Source organism: Typopeltis vanoorti, chromosome 13 (genome assembly GCF_054136105.1).
Source record: "Typopeltis vanoorti isolate ZY-2024b chromosome 13, IOZ_Tvanoo_1.0, whole genome shotgun sequence".
NCBI lineage: Eukaryota > Metazoa > Arthropoda > Arachnida > Uropygi > Thelyphonidae > Typopeltis > Typopeltis vanoorti.
The window spans coordinates 115,863,651-115,886,545 of record NC_143561.1 but is presented as its reverse complement, the minus strand read 5'-3'; the positions used below and the strand labels follow the sequence as shown (position 1 = coordinate 115,886,545).

At 36.9% G+C, this 22,895-nt stretch overlaps 1 protein-coding gene across 2 annotated transcripts in view; it reads left to right on the top strand.

The window, feature by feature from the left end:
- Positions 1-21,522, top strand: part of LOC150100486 (metallo-beta-lactamase domain-containing protein 1) — a 64,186-nt gene extending 42,664 nt beyond the window's left edge. Inside the window, exons 4-6 of one of the 2 annotated variants that reach the window (XM_090402687.1) lie at positions 5,329-5,443; positions 14,204-14,423; positions 20,797-21,522. In XM_090402687.1, coding sequence (XP_090258813.1) covers positions 5,329-5,443; positions 14,204-14,423; positions 20,797-20,974 — 513 coding nt within the window. In that variant the 3' untranslated portion in view covers positions 20,975-21,522. Of the gene's footprint in view, positions 1-5,328; positions 5,444-14,203; positions 14,443-20,796 lie in introns of both variants that reach the window. The other variant, XM_090402688.1, reaches the window with a different exon arrangement.
- Positions 21,523-22,895: the final 1,373 nt, after the last annotated feature.

Here is a 22,895-nt window from a genome sequence, read left to right as displayed (position 1 = left end):
ACCTTTAACATGTTGTATTGCATTTATATAATGTTGTAAGCATTGTTATTATTTATAAACACAAACAAAATTTAATTTTTTCATTTTTTCCTTGGGGGTGCTGCAGTGGCGCAGTACAGGGGCGTGCCAGTAGCATCCGGCGCCTGTGTGCAAAACATTAGTTGGTGCCCCTATACCCCTCCCCCCAATAAAAAATCACTTTATAAAAATGTATCAATGAGTTAAAATGAAATACGAAATATATTAATTGTAAGTTTATTGAACAAAAAGCAGAAATTACAAAAAAAAATGTATAAAAAACAATAAACATACAAGAAGGGTACAAAAATAATTTGAAAAAAAAATAAAGTAAATAAATAATGATAAATAAAGAACAGTAACTTACAAGTATATAAAATAGGAACATATTAAACATTGGGTAAAGAAATAGTTAAATAAATATTTAAACAGAAAGAAAAATCACTTAGTGAATTGAACTTGCCTAGTTTTCATTAATGAAAATTCTCAAATAATATCATGTATATCAAGTCGATCCAAAATATCTGACTCTATTGATATAATGTCAAGATTTGAAAGTCTGTCTTGTACCACTGTGGAGCACATGTATTTTTTAATAATTTTAAGTTTAGAAAAGAACCATTCCACAGATGCTACAGATACCGGTAATGACAAAAGAATCCGGAGGGCAGTTGTAAAGTTTGGATAAACTGTGATTAAGTCGTTTGAATAAATATACTGAATTATCTGATGTATATCATTTTTAAAATTAGAAATGGTTGACAGTGTAAAATTTCTTCGCATAAATCGTCTGTGTCAATGTCTGAATGATTCTCATGTGTTAATTTTTGTCATAACTTTTTACAAGATAATAAATATTCTTTATGTCGTGAAGTCCTTAACAAAAACTGAAATGAATTCATATTCTTTTAATGAAGTAAATCTTTCCTTCAAAGATTGTAATATTTGGTCTATTATGCAGAGAAAAAAAAATTACTTTAAATGAAATTTCAGGATCTACTATATTTTAATTTTCCTAATCAAATGGTGTTGTCTTTTTATGTCGCCTTAGTGGTCTACTACTACAAAATACAGATTCTGCGTCAAATTTTGCTGCAATTAATTTTAGCTTTCTACAATTTCTTTGAAAGTTTCATCAGACCTATAATCATTTAAAAATTGATTTAGATCATTCAATGCATCTAAAGTAAGTTGGAGATTCATAGATGAAGACTGCAATATTTGCTGACAAAATTCACTTTATTTAAAATATCATACCAAATCTTTGGCGCCTGTGTGCGTTGCACACATAGCTTCCTTCCATATTTTTCTTTTCAGTCTTTTACCTTTTATTCATGTTAAGCTTATTCATTAAGTTTATTTTTTAATGGTCAGTGTCTTAAGCAGGCTTTTACCATTATTTTTAAGTGAGCTCTGCCATTTTTTATTATTAATATGTGACACCTTCAAGGTGTCCAAAGCCTTATCGCAGGAGTGTACTTCAATCCACTCTGCTACACACACACACATAACTCGCTATCTTCCCTACTACTTAATTCATCTACTACACACAACTACAATCAACGTCATCTTCACCACCATCAATTGCGTGTGTTCTGATGGCTGATTTGTCTGTATGTGGGATGAAAAACCCAAGTTTCTGGGAGAAAAAAACCCTGCCACCTCTGTATGAGATTGGCTAACTCACTTTCAATTGAAAAAGTCCATATAAAATTTCCTCTCATCACGACAAGAAGTGAACTCAGGATTTCTTCAATCAAAGGGTGCAATGTACTATTGTTCTTCCAAATGCACTACAAAGGCACTATTTTATCCTGACATTATGCCTCTGACAACTGTCAATTTCTATTTTTCTTTATTCAGTTGATGGGAGGAATCGTGAGAATTGGTGTGTACAAGCGACAATGTTAACTGTGTTAATGATGGAAATGATTATAAAGCGAGAACAATTCTATGTTCATCTGGTTTGGTTCTGTCATGCATGTGTAACAATGTCTGCATAATTAAGGAACTAGATAAGAACAGAGATCTACAAGTTTTTGAACTGTCATGCAGACCACAGACAAGTGTATACAAAAGAGCATGCAGTTAATTTATTATGCCTGTACACAAATGCTAGGAGTATCAGAAACAAAGGAGTAGAGTTTGTTGCCTTGATTAATATATTGGGACCTCATATTATAGGCGTTAGTGAGACTTCACTATCAAAAGCAGATCTATTAACTGGTATCAAGTGCAAAGAGGACAATAGTTTTAAGAATAAGAGGAGGAAGCGTACTGCTAATTATATCAAATATCGAATCCAGTTAGAGTTGAGACCTATGGCTGCAATACTAGTAACAATTTTTCATGTGGCTGTGAGGTGGAGTCTAACAAGATGAAATACATAGTGGGGTGTTGTTACAGACCTGATGGATTCGTTGCTAGTGACAAAGAAATGCATGACGAAATAAATATGATGGATGAGAAAAGAGTAATCATAATGGGGGACTTAAATTATCCAAACATTGATTGGATAGCTATGAAATCACATGAGAAGAATGAAACTGAATTTACTGAGCTGTTGTGAGAGTATTCCTCAAGCAGCATGTGACACTTGAGGTCAAAGTGTTAGATCTGATAATAGTGTCAGAGGGGGGTTTCAGTTAAAGACATAACTATTCTAAGTTTATAAATGTTCCATTCAGAAAAGGTTACATACTGAATTATAAATCAGGATGTGGGTTCTGTGCCAGGGTATCAGTTATTGGATGGGAAGGGTATCAACAGTGCATGACAAGTATTTAAAAAATAATTAAATGATGTGATATCAGAATGTGGCCCTATAGTTTGAAGAATAAATAGAGTAGGAGTGAAATGGATATGTAATCTTATCAAGCAAGAGATTTATAAGGAAAAGATTATGTGGAAGGAATATCATGTGAATAAGGATGATGTCAGTTATGATAATTATAAGGCCAGAAGAGTCAAAAAGTGTTGTATGGAAAGCTAAATCCAAGTATGAAAAGAAACTGGCTCTGCAAGTTAAAGATAGCCCAAAAGAATTTTATTGTTATGCTGCAAGTAAAAGAAAGAATGAATTTGAAAGAATAACTCTACTGAATGCAGGTGACTGATGCAGAAGTGATTGTTCAATTAACGAGCAGTTATTTTGCTAAAAGCTATCAACCTGGTATATGCAGCAACATTGAACTCACCACTACCTCTTCACCATATGAAGAAACTCGTTGATGAGGAAGAAGTACTAGAGCTGTTGCACAAACTGAATAAGAATTCTGCAATAGGAACTGATGGGATATCAGCACAAATGCTAAAAGAGTGTTCAGCTGAACTGGCTATTCCCTTGACCAGGCTATATAACTTGAGTCTCAGAACAGGGAAGATTCCACAGGAGTGGAAAGAATGTATGGTAATCCCATTGCACGGGGGTGATGCAAAGACCGATATATCCAACTATCGAGCAATCAGTATCTCAGGAGTGCTGGTGAAGATTTTGGAAAGGTTGGTTAGGGCTCACATTCAGAAGTTTGACAGAGAATCTCTAACTTTGCAATGAACAGAAATGACCTTCCCTAGTGAACATTTGTTCACTAGGGAAGGTCATGTTTTAGCTACTTGCTCACATTCTATAATAATGTTACCACTGAATTAAACAAGGGGAATGGATACACCATGATACTTTTGGATTTTGCTATGGCTTTTGATGGATTACTGCATGGAATACTGTTGCATAAATTGGAAAATATGGGATTGGATTATAAACTATTGGCATAGATAAGAGGATGGCTGACTAACAGATATGAAAAAGTGGTATATGGGGTGGGGGTGAATCTGCAAGATTCAAGGTAACTAGTGGCATCCCTCAAGGATTAATTCTTGGTCCATTGTTATTCAATCTGTGCATTAATGACATTGGGAAGGATTTGACATGTGACATACAACTATTTGCTGATGATGCAAAGATAACTAGAGTAATCAGGAATGCTGCTGATATGCAGTACTTGCAGAATGATTTGAATAGGCTGGAATTGTGGGTATGTGAAACTGGCTGTCACATCAATGTTAATAAATGTAAAGTCATGCAGTTTGGTGTGATTGGATATCCAATGTTGTATTATATGGCGGGATTATGCTTGAAGAAACTGATGAGGCTAGGAATCCTGGAGTCTTAGCAGACAGGAAGTTGAAGTTCAAGGATTGTATAGCAAAAATTGTAAATGCAACTCAGAGAATAATGGTAATGCTGAAATGAACCTTGGCATGTGAAGATAAGGAAATCATTTTGCCTCTTTACAAGGCCTCGATAAGACCTCACATGAACTATTGCATGCAGTCTGGTTTCTGTGGTGATTTTGATACAGTGGACAGAGAGCAAAGGAGAATTTCAAAAATGATATCAGGATTGTGGAATGCAGATTATGAAGACAGATTGAGAATTTGTAGGCTGCAGACACTAGCAAACAGGAGAAAGATGGGTGATATGATTGAGACTTAACAAACTTCTGAAAGGGTTATACAGAGTTTCAGTAGGTGGAAGTTTTCATTTTATGAAGGGTGCAGAAAGGACGTGAGGGCATCCATGGATGTTGAGAATGAATGCTGTCAAAAAGGGAGTTAGGCATAGATTTTTTTCTGATAGAGTACTGTATGATCAGAATGGACTGCTGTTGGCTGTTGTGTATGCAAGTAGCATGAATGAATTCAAGAACAGGTATGAGTTGATGCAAGTAGGTCTCTTCATGGAATCAGGAACACTTTGAGAGAGAGACCTTCAGGTCTCTCTCTCAAAGCGTTCCTGATTCCCTGAAGATCTCTCTTAATAATAATAATAATGATATTTTCTAATGACCTCTGTCTACAGGAAAGAAGATTAGTTCTTCATTCCTGGTACCTAATGTTGTAACCTATAAGCACAAATAATAATTTGCATTATTAAGTCTTACATTTAAAATTTTATCTATGTCATGGCCTCCCATTCAAACAATTTATTTTTTGTTTATTGTGAAATACTGTGTTTCTCATTGTTTGAAATAGACCAGTAACAGTTAACCCAGAACTAGCAGGAATTTTAAGATTGTAATCAAGCAATGACAAAACTGTGGTACATTTTATCTTCATTAACTTAATTCTTACATTTAATGTTTATATAAACTCTGAACGGTGAATTTGAATTACACCAAATAAATAGTTGACAGTACTTTTATGACTTCATCAATGTTTGTATTTTACATTTCCAGATAAATTTAAGTTCAGCTTTTATTCTTATAAGTTGCCATTATATATACATTTTATTTATTTATTATACTGTAGGGTGACCCATATAAAATTGCAGAAGACCTCATTGTTATTCCCACTCCTGGTCATACTTCATCTGATGTCAGCGTAGTTGTGAAGAATACTCCATTAGGAACTGTGGTGATAGCAGGTAGTTCAATTATATTTTTAACTTAAAAAAACTAGTTATTGAAAAAAGATACTGAACTTGTATGTTCATGATGCTTAACTTAATATCATGATAAAAAAAAAGATGCTTCTAGCATAATGAGTAACTGTTATCTTATCTATGCCAATTCTTGTTGATTATTATTATATCTGAAGTGCTTATTTCTTAAATATAAACAAGAAGCAGAATCGTACCTCTTTCTTCTTCCTTTTTACGTATTAGGCCTAGTAGTTGCCTGTTACGGAGCTGTCCTTAGCCCTTCTAAACCATACCCATCCTGAGGATAAGGTGATTAGCCCTATGCCTCCTGGTGTGTCCTGTGTCTATAGATGCATGTGTTCATGGGGCTAGTTTGCCTGTTCTGGGGGACAAAAAAAAAGCTGAGTTTCCAGGCAGAAAAAACCCCTACCCCCGTATGAGACCGGCTAATTCACCTTTTGTTTAAAGAGACCAGATAAAGGTTCCTCACATCACTGATGGGAATCGAACCCAGGTCTTTCTGACCAATGGGTTTCGTCTGTACTGACAGTTACGGAGGCTTCTTGAATCATAGCTTTAAAATTATCATCATGACATGGGATTATTATTATATCTGATATTATTATATCATCATGACTTCTGAGTCTGAAGATTCATTACAGGAGAACCACACCATATGCTGCTCCACTGAATTGGCAATTATCCATATGCTTTCAGTTGGATGTGTTAAAACATGAGGCAGTGGCTGCTCATTATCCCTTTTCATTCCCAGAATAAACACTCCAAACCTGCTTTACTTTTATTCCACTTATCCCTGTCCTCCAGAACATCCTCCCTCATAGCTAACAACTAGATTATATAAAAACACCAGTAGTAAGGCTAAGGAAAGGGTACTTTTACAGTATGCTAGTTGTTTTGAGCAGGCATCTTCAGAAAAAAAAATTATGAACAGTTCAGTACACAAGAGAGCGGCATGCCTATGTGGCTGGTATTAAGGATTATTATTAACATCAGACCTCCATAGTCAAAAACTCATCATGAAAGGCAAACAGTGTTACACACAAAGCCCATCAAACTGTGCTTTAAGCTCATTCAATGCATCTGTATTCACCAGAATGTCACACAATACATTCCACTCACCCACCACTCTCCATCATGCAAAGAATCTATTCCTTATGCCCATGCTGACGTTCTCCTTATACAGCTTCCAGGTATGCCCCCCCCCGTTCTTCCCCCTTCTCCCATTATATGAAAAATTTCTTCCACATCAACTGGGTAACAACCCTTTGCCAACTTAAATGGCTCAATCATATCTCCTCTCTTCCTCCTATTCACAGGGCTTTGCAAATTGCATTCTCTCAATCTATCCCCACATCCCAAAGACCACTTACGACCTTAGTCCTCTGGACCCTCTCCAGTATATTCTCATCACCACGAGAACCAGAGGGACGAAATCTGCACACAATAATTCATATAAGGCTTGATCAATCCCTTATACAACGGAACCAGAACCTTTTGATTTCTACAAGGTCTTCCACATCATTGCCATAATCTGATGTGATGTCTTCACAACTTGTGCAATGTGATATCTGAAATTTAGTATTCCATTGTTGCCTACCAAATTTCAGAACCTTACACTTTGCAGCATTGAGTTAACAGTTCCACACTGTTGCCCACTCATACAATCTATTCGAGTGTTTTACTCTAAACCTAATATCTGCTTGATTCCTCATCACTCTCTCCAGTTGTGCATCATCTGCATCGTCACAGTAGTATATCACAACTGTGACAAGGGAGAGTTAAAGCCTCTCCCTTGTCTAATACATTTGTCACCTTGTTATAGTACACAGGTAAGTATGTAAAACACAACCTCCCTTTAGCAAATCCATACTGACAAGTACAAAGAATACCACTATTATCAACTCACTTTTGTATCCTATTTCTCACCAACTTCTCTAATACCTTAACTAAAAATCTAGATATATGGATTGGCCTGTAATTTGTTGCCTTAGTCTTATCACCACCTTTGTCAAGTGGAAAAACTTTGCCTTTCTTCTACTTGTTTGGGACTTGTGCTGTTGCAAGACTTATTACACAGATAAGCCAAGGCTGATGCTACTCCTTGAAACATCCCTTAAAACACATGGTCATATGTCATCTATTCCCATTGAATTATTGACATCTAGTTTATTTAACTCCACATTTCTTGTTTGCTCACCATTAAGCTTTCTCTCATTTCATCATTCTCTTGAGCTTCTGATTTCACACTGAGTATTAAACACCTTGTGAACTGCTCACTGAATACCTCAACTATGTCCTCTGCAGCAGTTACCAGTCTCCCATTATCATCCATTAACATCATCTTACCATAATCATTATTCTTTCTACTCGCCAAGTATCAAAAAACTCACAAGAGTTTTTTTTGGCCTGATTTGCTAATTTCTGCTCGTGCTGCACTTTTGTTGTATTTATCAACTGAGTCACTCTGCTGGCCTGCTCTTTATACACTTCATGCAACTGATTGTCATCATTATTCATCTTGTGCTGCCTCCAAAGTGGCTTCTTCCAGATTTCATGCTTAATCCCCTCATTCATCCATTTTACACTTACCTTATTCAGCCTTTTGACCTTCAGAATACATTCACACATTGATATTGTGATATATTTCTTTGTCAGTTCCCAAGCAACATTTATTTCCTTACCACTTAACTCCTCATTCCATGCTATAGCTCCAAGCTGTCTCCTGAGCTTGTCTAATCACCAGCCTTTTATCATTTGCTCACAGAAGTCTTCATATATCTAGCCACAACACATGTGATTACTTCGTGATCACTCTCACCAACTGGAGGAAAGTGTGAAACCCCACTCACAGTTACATCCTCTGATGAAATGATCAGATCTAAAACTCTCGATCCTCACTTGCCCTCCTTTGCATACTGGCTGAGATAGTTGTCTTTCAAGAATTTGAGAAATTCAGTTTCCTTATTCCAAATGCTATCTCTTCATTCCAATCTATACCAGCATAAAATTAAAATCTCCCACAATAATCACCTTTCCCTTGTGCACTAATCTAAGTTGCTTATACATTTCTTCAACCATTGTCCACATTCACTGGCCTATAGCAACATTGAACAAAATATCTCTTCCTGTCAAATAATACCACCTCACACCACACTGCCACTATTTCCGTCTTTCATATCTACTTTATGTGGATGTAATTCTGCTGCTTTCATCAGCAGCATTCGCTCTTCCTTCTTGTCCTTTCCATCCTTGCAAAAAACACCGCTCACTTCCATTTCTATTCCCAGTAGAACAGTTTCCCAATGTGGGGCATATGCCCTACAATAGGGGGGGGGGGGGGGGAATTAGAAAATGATGTTGCATTCGTCACCTCATCGCCGATATACTCAAAAAACTCACCATTGTCGGCGATAAATTGGCGATGTTGCAACCCTGACTTTTCTAGAAAAAAAGCTGACTTGACTGCTATACTAGTGATGTATACAAGAAGAACTCTCAGAAAAGATAAATGATGAGTCTCTTAGAACTTTATTCAACATAAAAGGAACAATAGCATGGCTTTCTGACGAGACAGAAATGAAGTACTGAAATTCAAGCTACAGGTCAATGTTCAGTCTGGAAAGCCAATCCGATGCTTCATCCGTTACCTTGTGGATAGACCACCACCGTGAAATTTAGAGGCTTGGGCAGTCGTTCACAATATGAGTAATTGTCTGAGCCACGGGAGAACAATCACAATAAGGGTGTTCTAACAGCCTCCATTTATATAGTAGGTAACCACATATGCCCTGGTCAGTTCTGATCCTGTTGATTGATGACCAAATCTTCCTAGGAAGAGCAAAACCAGGCTGCAGAGCCGTTTGTTGGGAGATTGTTGGACCAGTATTCTCTCCACATGTCAGGTTTTCATGGCATGGCAGCTGAAGAGAGTTCATCCATGGACCAGAAAGGCTTTCTAGATTTTAGGCTAAGACTAGGTGTATTTATGGGAGTCTGATGCAGGGGCAGGAGTGAGTTGCTCATTGCTTTATTAAATTCTTTAATTGAGTCTTGTCTTCTCCGTATGTTTGGTGGAGCAATGTTAGATAGGACAGGCAGCCAGGAGTGCTTCTCACTGCCCCACTAATTGTGCGCATGGTAGAGTTTAGCTGGGTGTCTATAATGTTAGTGTGTGCACTTCTTTCCCAGACAGGGGCACAATATTCTGCTGCAGAGAATGCGAGGACTAGTGTAGACGACCTTAGGACTTCTGCACCACAACCCCAGGTTGTTTCAGCAAGCCATGAAATGATATTGTTTCTTGTTTTAATTTGTTGCAAGCCTTAAAATGATATTGTTTCTTGTTTTAATTTGTTGGACAGGTTGGTGATGTGCCTTTTTTAGGTTAGGCTTCTGTCCAGGTTCACTCCAAGGTATTTCGGGTGAGATGTTCTACCATTTTTCCACAGAAAGAAAGGTTGAAGTGTCGATTCGCCTCAGCATCATGCAGGTGAAATACTGTGGACAGTTTTTGTTGGATTTGGCTTCAAGTATCACTGCTTGGAGTACTCTTCCAGGTCTGTGTTCAAGGTTGACAAAGGAGGTAGATTGATGTAGGATCGCTAGGTCTTCAGCATACATACACTTGCTTCAGCTGGTATGTGGTAAGTCATACATATACATGTTAAAGAGTAAAGGGGATAACACAGAGCTCTGTGGGAGACCGTTATAAAGGAATCTTGGCCTGCTTTTTTTTCTGCCAATATGGTCCCGGATCTTTCTGTTGGAGAGATTGGATTCAAAAAGCTGGAAGGTTTTTTTTGCACCTTATATTTCCTAGCTTTAGGAGGATGCCCCTGATCCAGACTATGTCATAAGCTGATGTTAGTTCAATGAAAGTGGCTCTGGATTTAAGTTTCTTCTGGAAGCCTGCTTCAATCTGTGTTGTCAGGGCCAGGATCTGGTCACAGCAACTTCTTTCCAGCCTGAAGCCAGTTTGTTCAATCGGGAGTGCTCTTTCGATGAATGGTGAAATTCTTTTAAGGAGAATTCTTTCAATGAGCTTAAAGGTGGAGCAAAGCAAGGAGATAGGTCATATTTGCCATCATTTATTTTGGCTTCCCACCACAGATTTTGTAGTTTTCCAGTCATTATAATTTTTGAGAAAAAAGGCAGCCAGCCATGTTTGACTGAGATGTTTTAGAAACTTGGGGTGGACACCATCAACTCCTGTGGCCTTGCCATTCTTGGTGAGTATTAAGGCTACCTGTACCTCTTCCTGAGATACTGGGTGTACAAGTTCAGGAATATCGGGGGCCCATCTTCAGGATTTGTCTGATGGAAGATTGCACAGTAATTTTCCTGATAGAGCTGGGACGTATCTTGGAGGTTTTCAATAAATGATTAGCCATTTGATCAGGAGTTATCGCTATTGTTGGTTCTGCCCCACCTAATTTTCTCAGAAGTGACCAGCTTTTCCAGCTAGATGTGGTGAAATTGAGTTCATGGATGGTTGAGATCCATCTTTCCTTTCTGTTTTTATTATCCAGCGTTGCTATGAGTTCCTTAGCAACAGTTGGGTCTTCAGTCTCTTCATATTTGGCTAAAAGTTCCGCAGTTTCTCTACTCCAGCATGGGATGTATTGTTTTCTGTAGCCTCTAGGAATAGAGGGTTTGGCTGCAGTTTTGATTAGTTTAACAAATCTTGGATAGCAATTAGGGGCAGGTGGAATTGCTCTAATGGTTTGCTCGATTTGTTTCTGAAATGCATTCCAGTTGGACCTGCGAAGATTCCACCTAGCAATTGGTGTTCCGCTGATGACTGGGATTGATGTGCCTGTGTCTATTAGTGTAGGACAATGCTGACTATTAGGGAATCTGTTCAGGATGGTTCTGGTTGTTGGAAGAGGGTGGTCTTCAGTCTTTAGAGTTGATGCACAGATCTGGGGTGTAGGTGAATTAAATACATATGATGGTGATGGATACATATAACCTGTAAATTAAATACAGGTTATATGTATCCATCCAGTTAACTCGATTATTACCATCCCAGTTGTTAGAGGAATAGCCCCACATGGTGTGATGAGAGTTGAAGTCACCAACACAGGGCGAGGTGGTGGCCAGTCTATCTGCTCAGGCCAGGATTGCGATGGTGGTTTGTAGACATAGTAGATGGTGGTATTTTCAACTTTAATACCTATGAAGTATTCTGCATCAGGTACACATCAGGTTATGTCCCTGAGGCCAGGCCAGATGTAGGTTGCCAGGCCATGCTTGGGATGGCAGTTATAAGACACGAGAATTAGGCCTGGGATCTTTAGTCTATTGAGGGCTGTGTCAGGCACACGGGTTTCCTGGAGAGCCAAGACGTCGATTGCCTTGTCTTTGGCTATTTTGCCGATGACTTCAGCTTTGGATTTAGATAGTCCTTCTATGTTTAAGGAACATATCTTGAGAGAGTGTTGTTTAGGGGACTATAACTTATTTTTCTAAGCTTGCCCTCCACCCAAACAAGCAACTCGATCCTTGTTGTTCCAGGTGACAATGGAGCTGTTTAAGTTTTGTATTCATCATAGTTGCTGTAAGTTTTTCAGGAGGCTTGGTACCTTTGGACATCTTGTCCTGAATATGATATTTTCAATAAAATATCATATTCCTAGTACCTTTCTGACACTGACCCAACCATAGCGTTAGCATTCCTACCTCTGCATAACAGACACATAAAATTGAACATTTTGGGTCTCCCTCCTTTTGGGTATATGATCGAGAGAGCATTTCCCATTTGGACTTGGAAGATTTGGTTGAATAAGAAGTTCTTTATAAAATGAAGATTCCTTCTAAGACCAAAAGTGTGTGTGTGGGTCTTTCAATATTCCATTGTTCCCCATTCTGTGCAGATTTGGTTACAATTAATTGATAAATTAAAATATTCAAAGTTATCTTACAATTAATTGCATTAGACCAATTAAGATGAGCAACGATGTTCTATACACTGTTAAAACTATCATGCATCCATAAAAATGCAATCATTCAGTCAAATTGATGTGAATATTGTAGCGTGGGTTGCATAAGCCACGACAGCACACCCAACAAATACGGGCACACAGCGCCACTGATATAATATACACACTATATATATATTTCTAAATTTTTAGGAAACGACAACATAAACTATATTATTAATTATAAAAACTTTAATTGATAACTACCTATATTTTGGTAGTGTTACATTGCTATCTTCAGGGATCACAAACAATGATATGTGCATGTAGGCACTTTTGTTGAGGGGGGCCGTGAAATAATGAAAACAAATTTTAAATGCTTTAAGATTAAGTAGATATTTATCTTAAAAGAAATGTATTTAATTTTTATTATTTCTTTTCATCATTATTGGTAATTAAAAATAAACACAGGTCCTGCTTATTAATGGAAGGAAGGACTGGAAAGAAATCTAAGAATTGCAGTTTCAAATATTTCACCTGATATTGACTTTTTGTGTAGTAGTATTGAAACACATCCATCACATTAAATTGTTATTAAACTTCTTTTATGTTTTTAATTCTTACTTTGTTTATTACTAATTGTTTTACATTTCATATGCTTGTACTGCAAATGTACAATAACAATATATCTATATAAAAATATAAGATAACCTGTATGTAAGATGCTAAAAATGTAATATTAGCATTTGATTTTTGCAATATTCGCTGTGTATGTTGTATTGAATATAAATACAATAAATATAATAATAATATGTCTGTATTACGAATTTTTTTTTTCTGATGGGGGCCATGAAATATTTTAATTTTTCAAAGGGGCCTTTACATCCATAAGTCTGGGCACTTAATTAGCGGGCTAAATTGGGTTATTGGACTAATGATCTTAGAATGTAAGCTTCACATATTTGGGGCAGTCTCATGCACCCAAATTTGTTTAAGTTTACATCTGAAAAACTAACAAAAATCCTAAGAAAATATGACCTGACAACTAGTTACAAACCACATAAGAAATTGGCATCTCTTATCTGCTCCACCAAAGACCAGCCACTTCCCCTAGACCTGCCTGGAGTATACCAGGTCCCTTGCAGTTGCAAACTATCCTATTATTGCCAAACAGGCAGGACAACCAGTATCGATTAAAACTGAACACAAGGAATACATCTGGTTCCACCAACACAGCCACTCAGGACTTGCTGACCATGCATTGGACACCTACCACAGAATATGCTGAAAGAAGGCCTTTATTACACTGCAGCAAGTACAAGTATGAAAGATTATTCCTTCAATCAGCCTCAGCTCTGATAATCTTTCCAAACCTCAACAAATTTGGTTTCATGAGACTGCCCCAAATTTGGGAAGCTTACATTCTACGATCATCAGCCTGACAACCCAATTTAGCTGGCTAACGGGCACCTTTAGGACTCTAGGACCAACTTCAGTTGTCTTCAGCTCATTTGCTATGTGCCTACATGCACATATCATTGTTCTCTGATCCCTGAAAGTGGCAATGTAACATTGTTGAAATGTACATAGTTATTAAAGTTTTTATAATTAATATAGTTTACGTTATCATTTCCTGAAAAATTAGAAGTATGTCTAACCAATGTATAAGCTCATCTACAAGAATAATTTTATTTATTTTTTATTTTCATTATTTTTTTTGTATAATGGTTCACTTAATTAAAACTATGTTGATTTGTCTTCTTTATTATGTAAATTTGAATAGAATGCCAATTTTAGAATGTAAATTAATATGAATTCTTAGGTGACCTGTTTGAAAGAGAAGATGATATTGAGAACCCTTCAATATGGAAAGAAAATGCTGGCAGTGAAAATCCTACACTTCAGATGCTTAACAGGCAACATGTACTGGAAATTGCAGATTACATAATTCCTGGCCATGGTCCTATATTTGAAGTTACAGATGAACAAAGAAGCATACATAAGAAAGAGCTTGTTAGATTACAACACCAAATTAAGAAAGAGTAGATCGTTGCTTATTTTGTAATTCATATTAGCATTCCTTTAATATTAGGTATTGCTTAAATGAAATATGAATAAAACTGAATACAAGATATATGCTTTACTTTTTATTGTCACTTTTTGTATGATGGAGACAGGGAGGTCTCTTTTTCCAAATAATTGTTCATCATCATCAAATTCCTGCCATGTACCCTCAGGTGTATAGGAATATGATAGCACTACATGAAAAAAATTACATCATTACTAACTTCCTATCTACAATTTTCCTCCAAATCAGTCTGTTACTTGTCGAGACTCCATAATTATCAGATCTTATATTTCTATCGTCTAAGGCACTTTGTACCAAATCAATCCACCTATATCTTGGTCTTCCTCTGGGTTGTTTTGCTGCCAACCTGGCAGAGAACACTTGTTTTGCTAATCTTTCTTCGCCCATTCTGTTTAAGTGACCATTCCACCTGAGATTAGCTCTGCTAACGCATTCCTGGATGTTGACAATGTCAAGTTCTTTCCTAATATCCTTGATTTTAATATGATATTGCCATTGATGCCATCTGTTCACGCCTATAATCTTTCTCAGGACTCTCATATCTGCGGTCTCTAGTCTTTGGTGAAGTGTTTTACTTCTGACCCAGCTCTCAGATCATAAGTTAAAACTGGTTTGAACAATGTCTTGTATACAGCTAATTTAGTGTTCCGCCTAATTTCTCTCTTATTCCATGTCAATTTATTCAATTGACTTCCTACCATACCAGCTTTGCTGATTCTGCTGTCTATTTCTATATTTAATTTACTATCCTCAGTAAGAATCGTGCCTAAGTAGCTGAAATGTTTCACTTGTTCCACAGGCAGAATCATTGAAACTTGTTCAACACAGTTGACATTTTCAATGATTCTGTCTATTCTCATTGTCTTTGTCTTTTTATCGCTGACCTTCATACCATATCTATTACAACAGTTATTCAATTTAGTCAGAGAATCTTGCAGACTTGTAGCGGATTTATTTAGAAGTATAACATCATCTGCATAAAGCATTAACATCTCCAATTTTGATATCATGTTTAATACCACTTTCCTTCATAATGTGATCCATATAGATAATGAATAACAGAGGGGATAATATACATCCTTGTCTCACACCAGATTTAACATTAAACCATCTTCCTGTACTTCCTTCAATTCTGACTTACAACTCAAATACAGACTAAGTATTGCTTGATATAGTGCCCCATTAACACCATATAACTGTAACGTATTGAATAGCTTCTCTTTTGGCACCTTGTTCATATGCCTTTTCCAAATCAACAAAACTTAAATACAGATCTCTGTTATATTCCCATGCTTTCTCGACTATTTGTCGTAAAGTGAAGATCTGATCCTGACAGCCTCTATTTGGCATGAATCCAGCTTGTTCTTCACCAAGCTTTTCTTCCACAATTCTTCTCAACCGTTTCTCAAGTATACTTGCATAGATTTTGCCAGTAACACTCAGTATGGAAATACCTCTGTAATTCTCACATTCAGTTTTATTTCCCTTTTTATATATGGGTACTATCAAAGCTCTACTCCAATCATCAGGAATTCGTCCCTCTGTCCAGGCTTTCTGAACTATGCAGTGCAGCCACTGTAAGACTGTTATACCACCATACTTCAGCATTTCTGGTCGAATATCATCTGCTGCCTTTCCACATTACAAGCCTTCGATGGCTTTTTCTACTTCAAGTATGGATATGTATTCCTGACTGCATGCCTGGTCAGTGTTTTTTACCACTGTGCTGTCATCACTGCTTGTTTCATTTAGCAGTTTTTCAAAGTAATTACTCCATACTTCAAGGATATCTTTTTCTCCTGTTTTCATGTCACCTTTATCATCTCTAACTCCTTTTACAACACTCTTTCCTCCATTCCTAAGCTTCTTCAACAACCTCCAGAATATTTTGCCACCTTATTGATATTTATTTTCTATATTCTTGCCAAAGTCCTCCCATGACTTTTGTTTAGCTAGTTTTACATGGTGTTTAGCATTGTTGCATTTGTCTCTGTATTCTCTAAGAGCACAAGCAGACTTATTTGACAGGATCGTTTGATATGCTTTCTTCTTTTCCTTCACTGCCTCTTTAACTTCCTGTGTCCACCAGGGAGTTCTGATTTTTTTTTATCCTTGCAGACAACCTCACCACATGCCTCTCTGGCAGAATCAATCAATGTTTTCTTCAGAGTTTGCCACTGAATCTCCAACGTTTGATTCCTGTTCTCAAAGTCTTTCATTTTTTCTTCAATATTCTTTGTGTATTTTAGTCTACAGTTCACATCTGAGAGCTGCTCAACTTTTATTCGCTTTAAAACTTTCTTACATGTTATTCTTTTCAATATGAAATTCTTTTATCCTGCTCAAGACTAAATAGTGATCACTTCCAATTTCAAATCCTCTGTACACTCTGGTGTCCTGCACCAGGGAGAAAACATCACTATTAACAATAACATAGTCAATGAGACTTTTCTTATTCCTTGCCTCTTCTCTCCATGTGAATTTGTGCATATTTTTATGTTGGAACACGGTGTTAATAATAACCAGTCCATGTCCTGAGCAGAAATCCAACAGATATTTGCCATTATTATTAACTTTGCTCTTTTCTCCAAATTTTCCCAAAATATTTTTGTATATCTCGCAATCATTTCCTACTCTGCTATTTAGATCCCCCAACAAGGACCAACTTTTCGTTTTTCATTGTGTCAGTTGCTTTTTCTAAAGCCTCAAAAAATTCCTCCCCTTCTACCTTAGTAGAATCTTCTGTGGGACCATAGGCACAAATAAGTCTCATTGTCCAGTTCCCCATTCTCATGTTTGCCCACATTACTCTACTTGAGACTGACTGCCATTCAAGAAGATTAGCTTCATATTTGTGTTGAATACTATGACTACTCCTTCTTTTCCTTGATTGTCATTGCCTCAGTATAACATTTTGTATTTGTTGCTCAAAAAGATCTCACCAGTTTTTTGTGTTTTTGTTTCAGTCACCCCTATTATGTCGATCTGGTACTTATCTAATTCCTCAGCTAGCTCCATTTCTTTGCCATTCAGGCTTCTTATGTTGATAGTACTGATATTTAACTCTGGTGATGTTGAGTTGGGGTTTGTTTTCAGATTTGTTCCAGTAGCTGACTTTTCGCTGTTCGCCCTGGTTCCCTGGCGAAAACAATGGGGGCCTTGTTTAACCGGGCGATGCCCCAGCCGGTATGAAATTTTGTCATGTCGTACCATCATTTTTTATTTTGGATACACTTTTCTAAAATCACTAAGAAAATGCAAATGATAGCAACATAAACTGAGCTACTCTAATATCAGCATCATACAATAATAGACATATTCCAGCCACTGAACATATTAACTTTAAAAATGTTGAAATTAGATATATTTGCTCAGAGTTTCTTACAATCAGAACAGATAACAGCTATGGTCCAAAACTACACTTCCTGATGATCATGTTCAAATGACACCCCAACAGAACTTTCCAATCTACGTTTATACATTGTATCCAGTTTATATTTTTGACCTTCAATTTTTTCTTAATTTTCCTCACTATAAACTTTTTCGAACTCCATGTCTATAAACTAAAAATGAAAAACCACCTAAAGTTTTGAATTAATTATACTTCCATTCTGTCAACATACTTCTGATTTCAGCAATGATTACTACAGAATTTCTCTTTAAGTAAAGGTATATATAAATATATATTATATACTTATTTTAAAGTTTTTTATTTGATGTATTAGATTTAATAATTGTAAGCTTTTTAAATTTTGCTACTAAATTACAAAGATAATAACCCAGACATGTATTACCCACTTGTTGAAAAGGTCCAAGTTCACACTACATTGATGAGAGTAAAAACTTCATTTTTTATTATGAGACCTCCAAGAGACCCATCGATGTCACATATCACTGCAATCATATTTTTTCTTGAATTCATTCACGCCACCTCCACTCAACGTCTCTAATGGCAGTCCAATCATGCACCACTTTATGAGAGAAAAATCTAGCTCTCACTCCTTCTTGACTATTCATTCTCAACTTCCATGGATTTCCTCTCCACCTTCCATAAAATGAAAAATTCCATCTACTGGTATCCTGTATGACCCTACAGAAGTTTTTATGCCTCAATCATGTCACCTCTCTTTCTCTTTTTGCTATTATCTGCAGTCTACAAATTTTCAATATCTGTCTTCCTTTATGAGGGATAATTTCATAGATCTCACACAGATTTTTTTTGGTGCATGAAATTTGGATCTGGTAAAATATCACTGAACTCCTGAATGCTTTTATGAGGTATTACAGTGATTTAATGCATTTTTTGTTCGCAAATTTTAACTGATTATATCCAGTGATCATGCCTAAATTAAATATTAGAGTGTAGTAAGAAATTGAACATAAAGAGTTAGCACAGAGACAAAAAATTAGAACCTGCAATTTACAAGCCTGTTTTCTGTAATAACAGCAGTTTTTACACTCAGTTGTCAAGCACAACTTTTCCAGTTTTTAGGCTGTAAATTATTCAGGGAAACAGGTTTCACATCAGGAAAAGAACTATGAACATCTCTAATTGAAGCCTTCAGTGACAAAATAAGAATGTTAAGAATAAAAGCAGATTGGTTTGAGATGACTTTTATGTACATTAGTATTATTATTTCTGGCTTCCAAGGAAGCAAGTCACTGAAGTCATTGTCTGCATGCTCGTTACTCAATTCATGCAACACATTTCATACTCCTATCATTTTCCATGCAAAAAGAAAAAACTTATCTTATTCTCTCACTATTTCCTTTTGCAACTTTCAGGAATGGTCTGTTGTTCTTCTTCCCTCTTTACTGTCATGTGAAAAATAAATTCACTGTAAATTCAATAAACACTTCTCACTTAAAATTTCAGTTACATTGCCCCTTTATCTGCTATCCACCAAACTCTGCAGATTACATACCTATTCTCAAAACCAGTATTCTGCAGTCCTGATATCATTATTGTTATTCAACTCTGTAACCTCTCCACAGTTACTTCATCACATCCCAACCTTCTGTCTGTCATTACGTTGAGTTCTTTTGCTTCTTTCACTACTTCCAATGCAGCTCCACCAAGAGAGTATGCAACCTCCCATCTGTAGATTCCAAATTTCAAGATCTTACGTTTAGCGCATTAAACTGATTCTCCCTCTTCCCTCATTCATTTGCCCACCTTTCCAGCTTGTTTAAATTCTTGTGTATCATCAATGCTATGACCCTTCCATGCTTCACATCATCTGCAGATGAATGAATACAACTGTAATCCACTGACAGTATCATTGAAAACTAACAGACCCAGTACTGAACACTGTGGAGCCTCTCTGTGACCTTCATTCTTTCTCAGTACTGCTCTCCTCAATTATGATATCTAACAGAAAGCCAATTTACAATCCAGTCTGCTAATCTGATGTATAAATTGCCAGCCTGGTTGCATACCAACTCTTTAACCAACAAGTTGAGGGTTTGAAACCTGCCATGGGCATGTTGTAAAAGCCTGCTCTGGACAAGCTTGTATGTATAGCTCCTTGAGTTTATAAGGCTTGTCTATATATAAAAAATAAATAAATAAATTCTATAAACAAACTTAAAAATCAACTTGTGGTATGCTATCAGGTGCCTTCGTTGCAAAATTCAGAAATGAGAGTATGTCTTTCCCTCATTCACTGTTCTTGTTACTTTATTACAAAAGGAAAGCAACCAGATTACTAACACAGGACCATCCCTTAACAAATTACTGTGGGCATTCATAAATAACATTACCCTCATCTGCCCTATTCTGTAGAGGAGCCTGTACCAATTTCTACTCATTCTATAGTTTCTAAAGAGTGGAAAGTGCCATTGTAAAAATTCGATGTAGCTTAAAAATATCAAAGCGCTTTACATCGATTTTTTACATAGGTCAAGTCCCATGAGAATGTTGTAAAAATAACTTGTTTGTCTTTGTATATTTTATACTAGATATTTTTGTAAATAACCCTTTGGAAGTTAACTGTATATACTTCTTTAATAAGAATATTTCAGTGTTAAAAAAACAAGGCAATGTTTTTCTGTCGGAACTTTATGTAATAGCTCTACATGATGGCATAAGAAAGGTTGTTTATGATTTTTTTTTTTTTTTTTTTGTGTATGAGAAAGACTTACAAGCTCTGTGTATAAACACCCCTGAAGTCAGTCAGAAATGGCTGGAAACATTCTATTTTCTTCTTTTGAGAGGATAGATTTGGATTTCTCTCTATTGTAAGCCAATCTTTATTTACTCTTGTCTGGTAGCCCAGGTGTTTTGTTGCTGTTTCCTTAATATTTCTTTACCCTTTTTTTCCAAGACTCCAGGAAAATCAAAAGAAAGCGGAGGAGAACAGAAGCAGGCTGAACTTGAAAGAAGATGAAAGAGTCATGCCGAGTTCTTTGGGGGTTACAAACTTCGTGCAAGGTCCCAGAGAAGGCATAAGAAAAAGGGACAGAGCCAAGCATAGGGAGCTTCCCGGTTTGAGACGTCGCTAGAGAGAGAGAGAGAGAGAGAGAGACAACTTCTAGGCCAGAGAGAGGGTTTTCAGAGGCCGCAGATGGAGCTCTCCGCTTCCAGCAGTTGCTAGAGAGGGGCTTACCAGTTCCAGTCTAGAGAGAGAGAGAGAGAGCTTCAAGTTGCCAAAAGGAGAAGTTCCAATTGCCGGAGAAAAGCTTCCAGGCCAGAGAGGGATTCCGGTTGACAGTTGGTGGCAATTACAATTTCTTAGAGGCGGGAGTTCAAGCTACTTGAGACAGCAGTCATCCAGGCATTTTCGGTGAGCCAAAGCAGAGGAGAAAATCCAGGCATTTTCGGTGAGCCAAAGCAGAGGAGAAAAGGCGATGTAAATTACCTGAAGCAGCTTCGCTCGGAAGTTTTTCTTTTCGCTGTGGGAGAACAACATTTTGCCAGACTTGTATGAGTATCACAGGTGACTGCTTACAGCCCGCTATTTTTCCGATGAGATACTACTGAAGCCAAATTTCCTGAAGGAAGCTCTAATTTGGTTCTGATTTGTGCTAAAGAATTTTTATAGATGGATAGAGAAAGCAATCTCCCTATTGTTTAATAGGGAGATTGCTTTTTTCATGTATATTTCATAGTAATGTAAATAAAATGTGTTTTGATTTTTTTGTTAAAGGAGTGCTGCCTGATTGTTTATTTTTACAACTGCACTGTTCCTAAATAAAATGGACTTGTGAGCGGGAAACTGAGATAGCTGAAGCATAAAGTTAAATAATAAAATAGACCACAACTGTTTGTGTAAAGTTTTATTGAAGGAATTTGTGTTAGAAAGAGAGAGAAATCTGCCAGCTGTATTATTGAGTTTTATGCTAGATAACTAGTAATTAAGGAATTGACAGCGTACACTAGAAATATAAATTAAATAAACTTTTATATGTACTTTCCGATATTTCAGCAAACGTCACGTTGCCATCTTCTTGGGAACTTATTACAAAGAAAAGTGCACACAAGTACTACATAACAGCAAATGAGAACAGAAGCTAGGAAGTTAACGTTTTCCTAAAGTCCTGATGGTGCCCCCTGGCAGGCTATATTGGTAGTTCTTGGCCTTTGGGCTGAAGTTCTTCTGATATATGTTTCCCAAATTTGGGGCAGTCTGATGCATCCAAATTTGTTGAGGTTTGGCATGTTCCTAAGGGCTGAGGCTGATTCCATGAATAGTCTGTTATTCATGTCCTGTCATGAATGGTCTGTTACAGACCACATAGAAAATTGGCATCCCTTATCCACTCCACTAAAGACCAACCATTTCCCCTAGACCTACCTGGTGTATACCAGGTCCCTTGCAGCTGTAAACTGTCCTACTTTAGCCAAACAGGCAGGACAGCAAATATCAGAATCTCAGAACACAAGGATTACATCCGATTTCACAAGTACAGCCACTCTGGGCTTACAGACCACGCTCTGGATACTCTCCACAGAATAAGATGGAAGAAAGCCACAGTAATAAACCACAGCAAGTTCAAATATGAAAGACTATTCATGGAATCAGCCTCAGCCCTTAGGAACATGCCATACCTCAACAAATTTGGATGCATGAGACTGCCCCAAATTTGGGAAACATGTATCAGAAGAACTTCAGCCCAAAGGCCAAGAACTACCAATATAGCCCGCCAGGGGGCACCATCAGGGCTTTAGGGTGGATAATCACAGTACGCAGTAGGGTAAATGAGAAAGGATAAGAGACAAAAAGCACATTAGAGTAAAGCTATAAAGAATTAGGAATAGAATAAAGATAGAAGAGAGTAAAGATAAAGCTATTACATATATGAGAAAAATAACGTATACATTTACAATGGCCCAAGCAGAAGAAGATATTACACCATTGCACTTTCCACTCTTTAGGAGTTGCAAGATTTTCATTAAATATTCAGTCATTACTTAGTATATTAT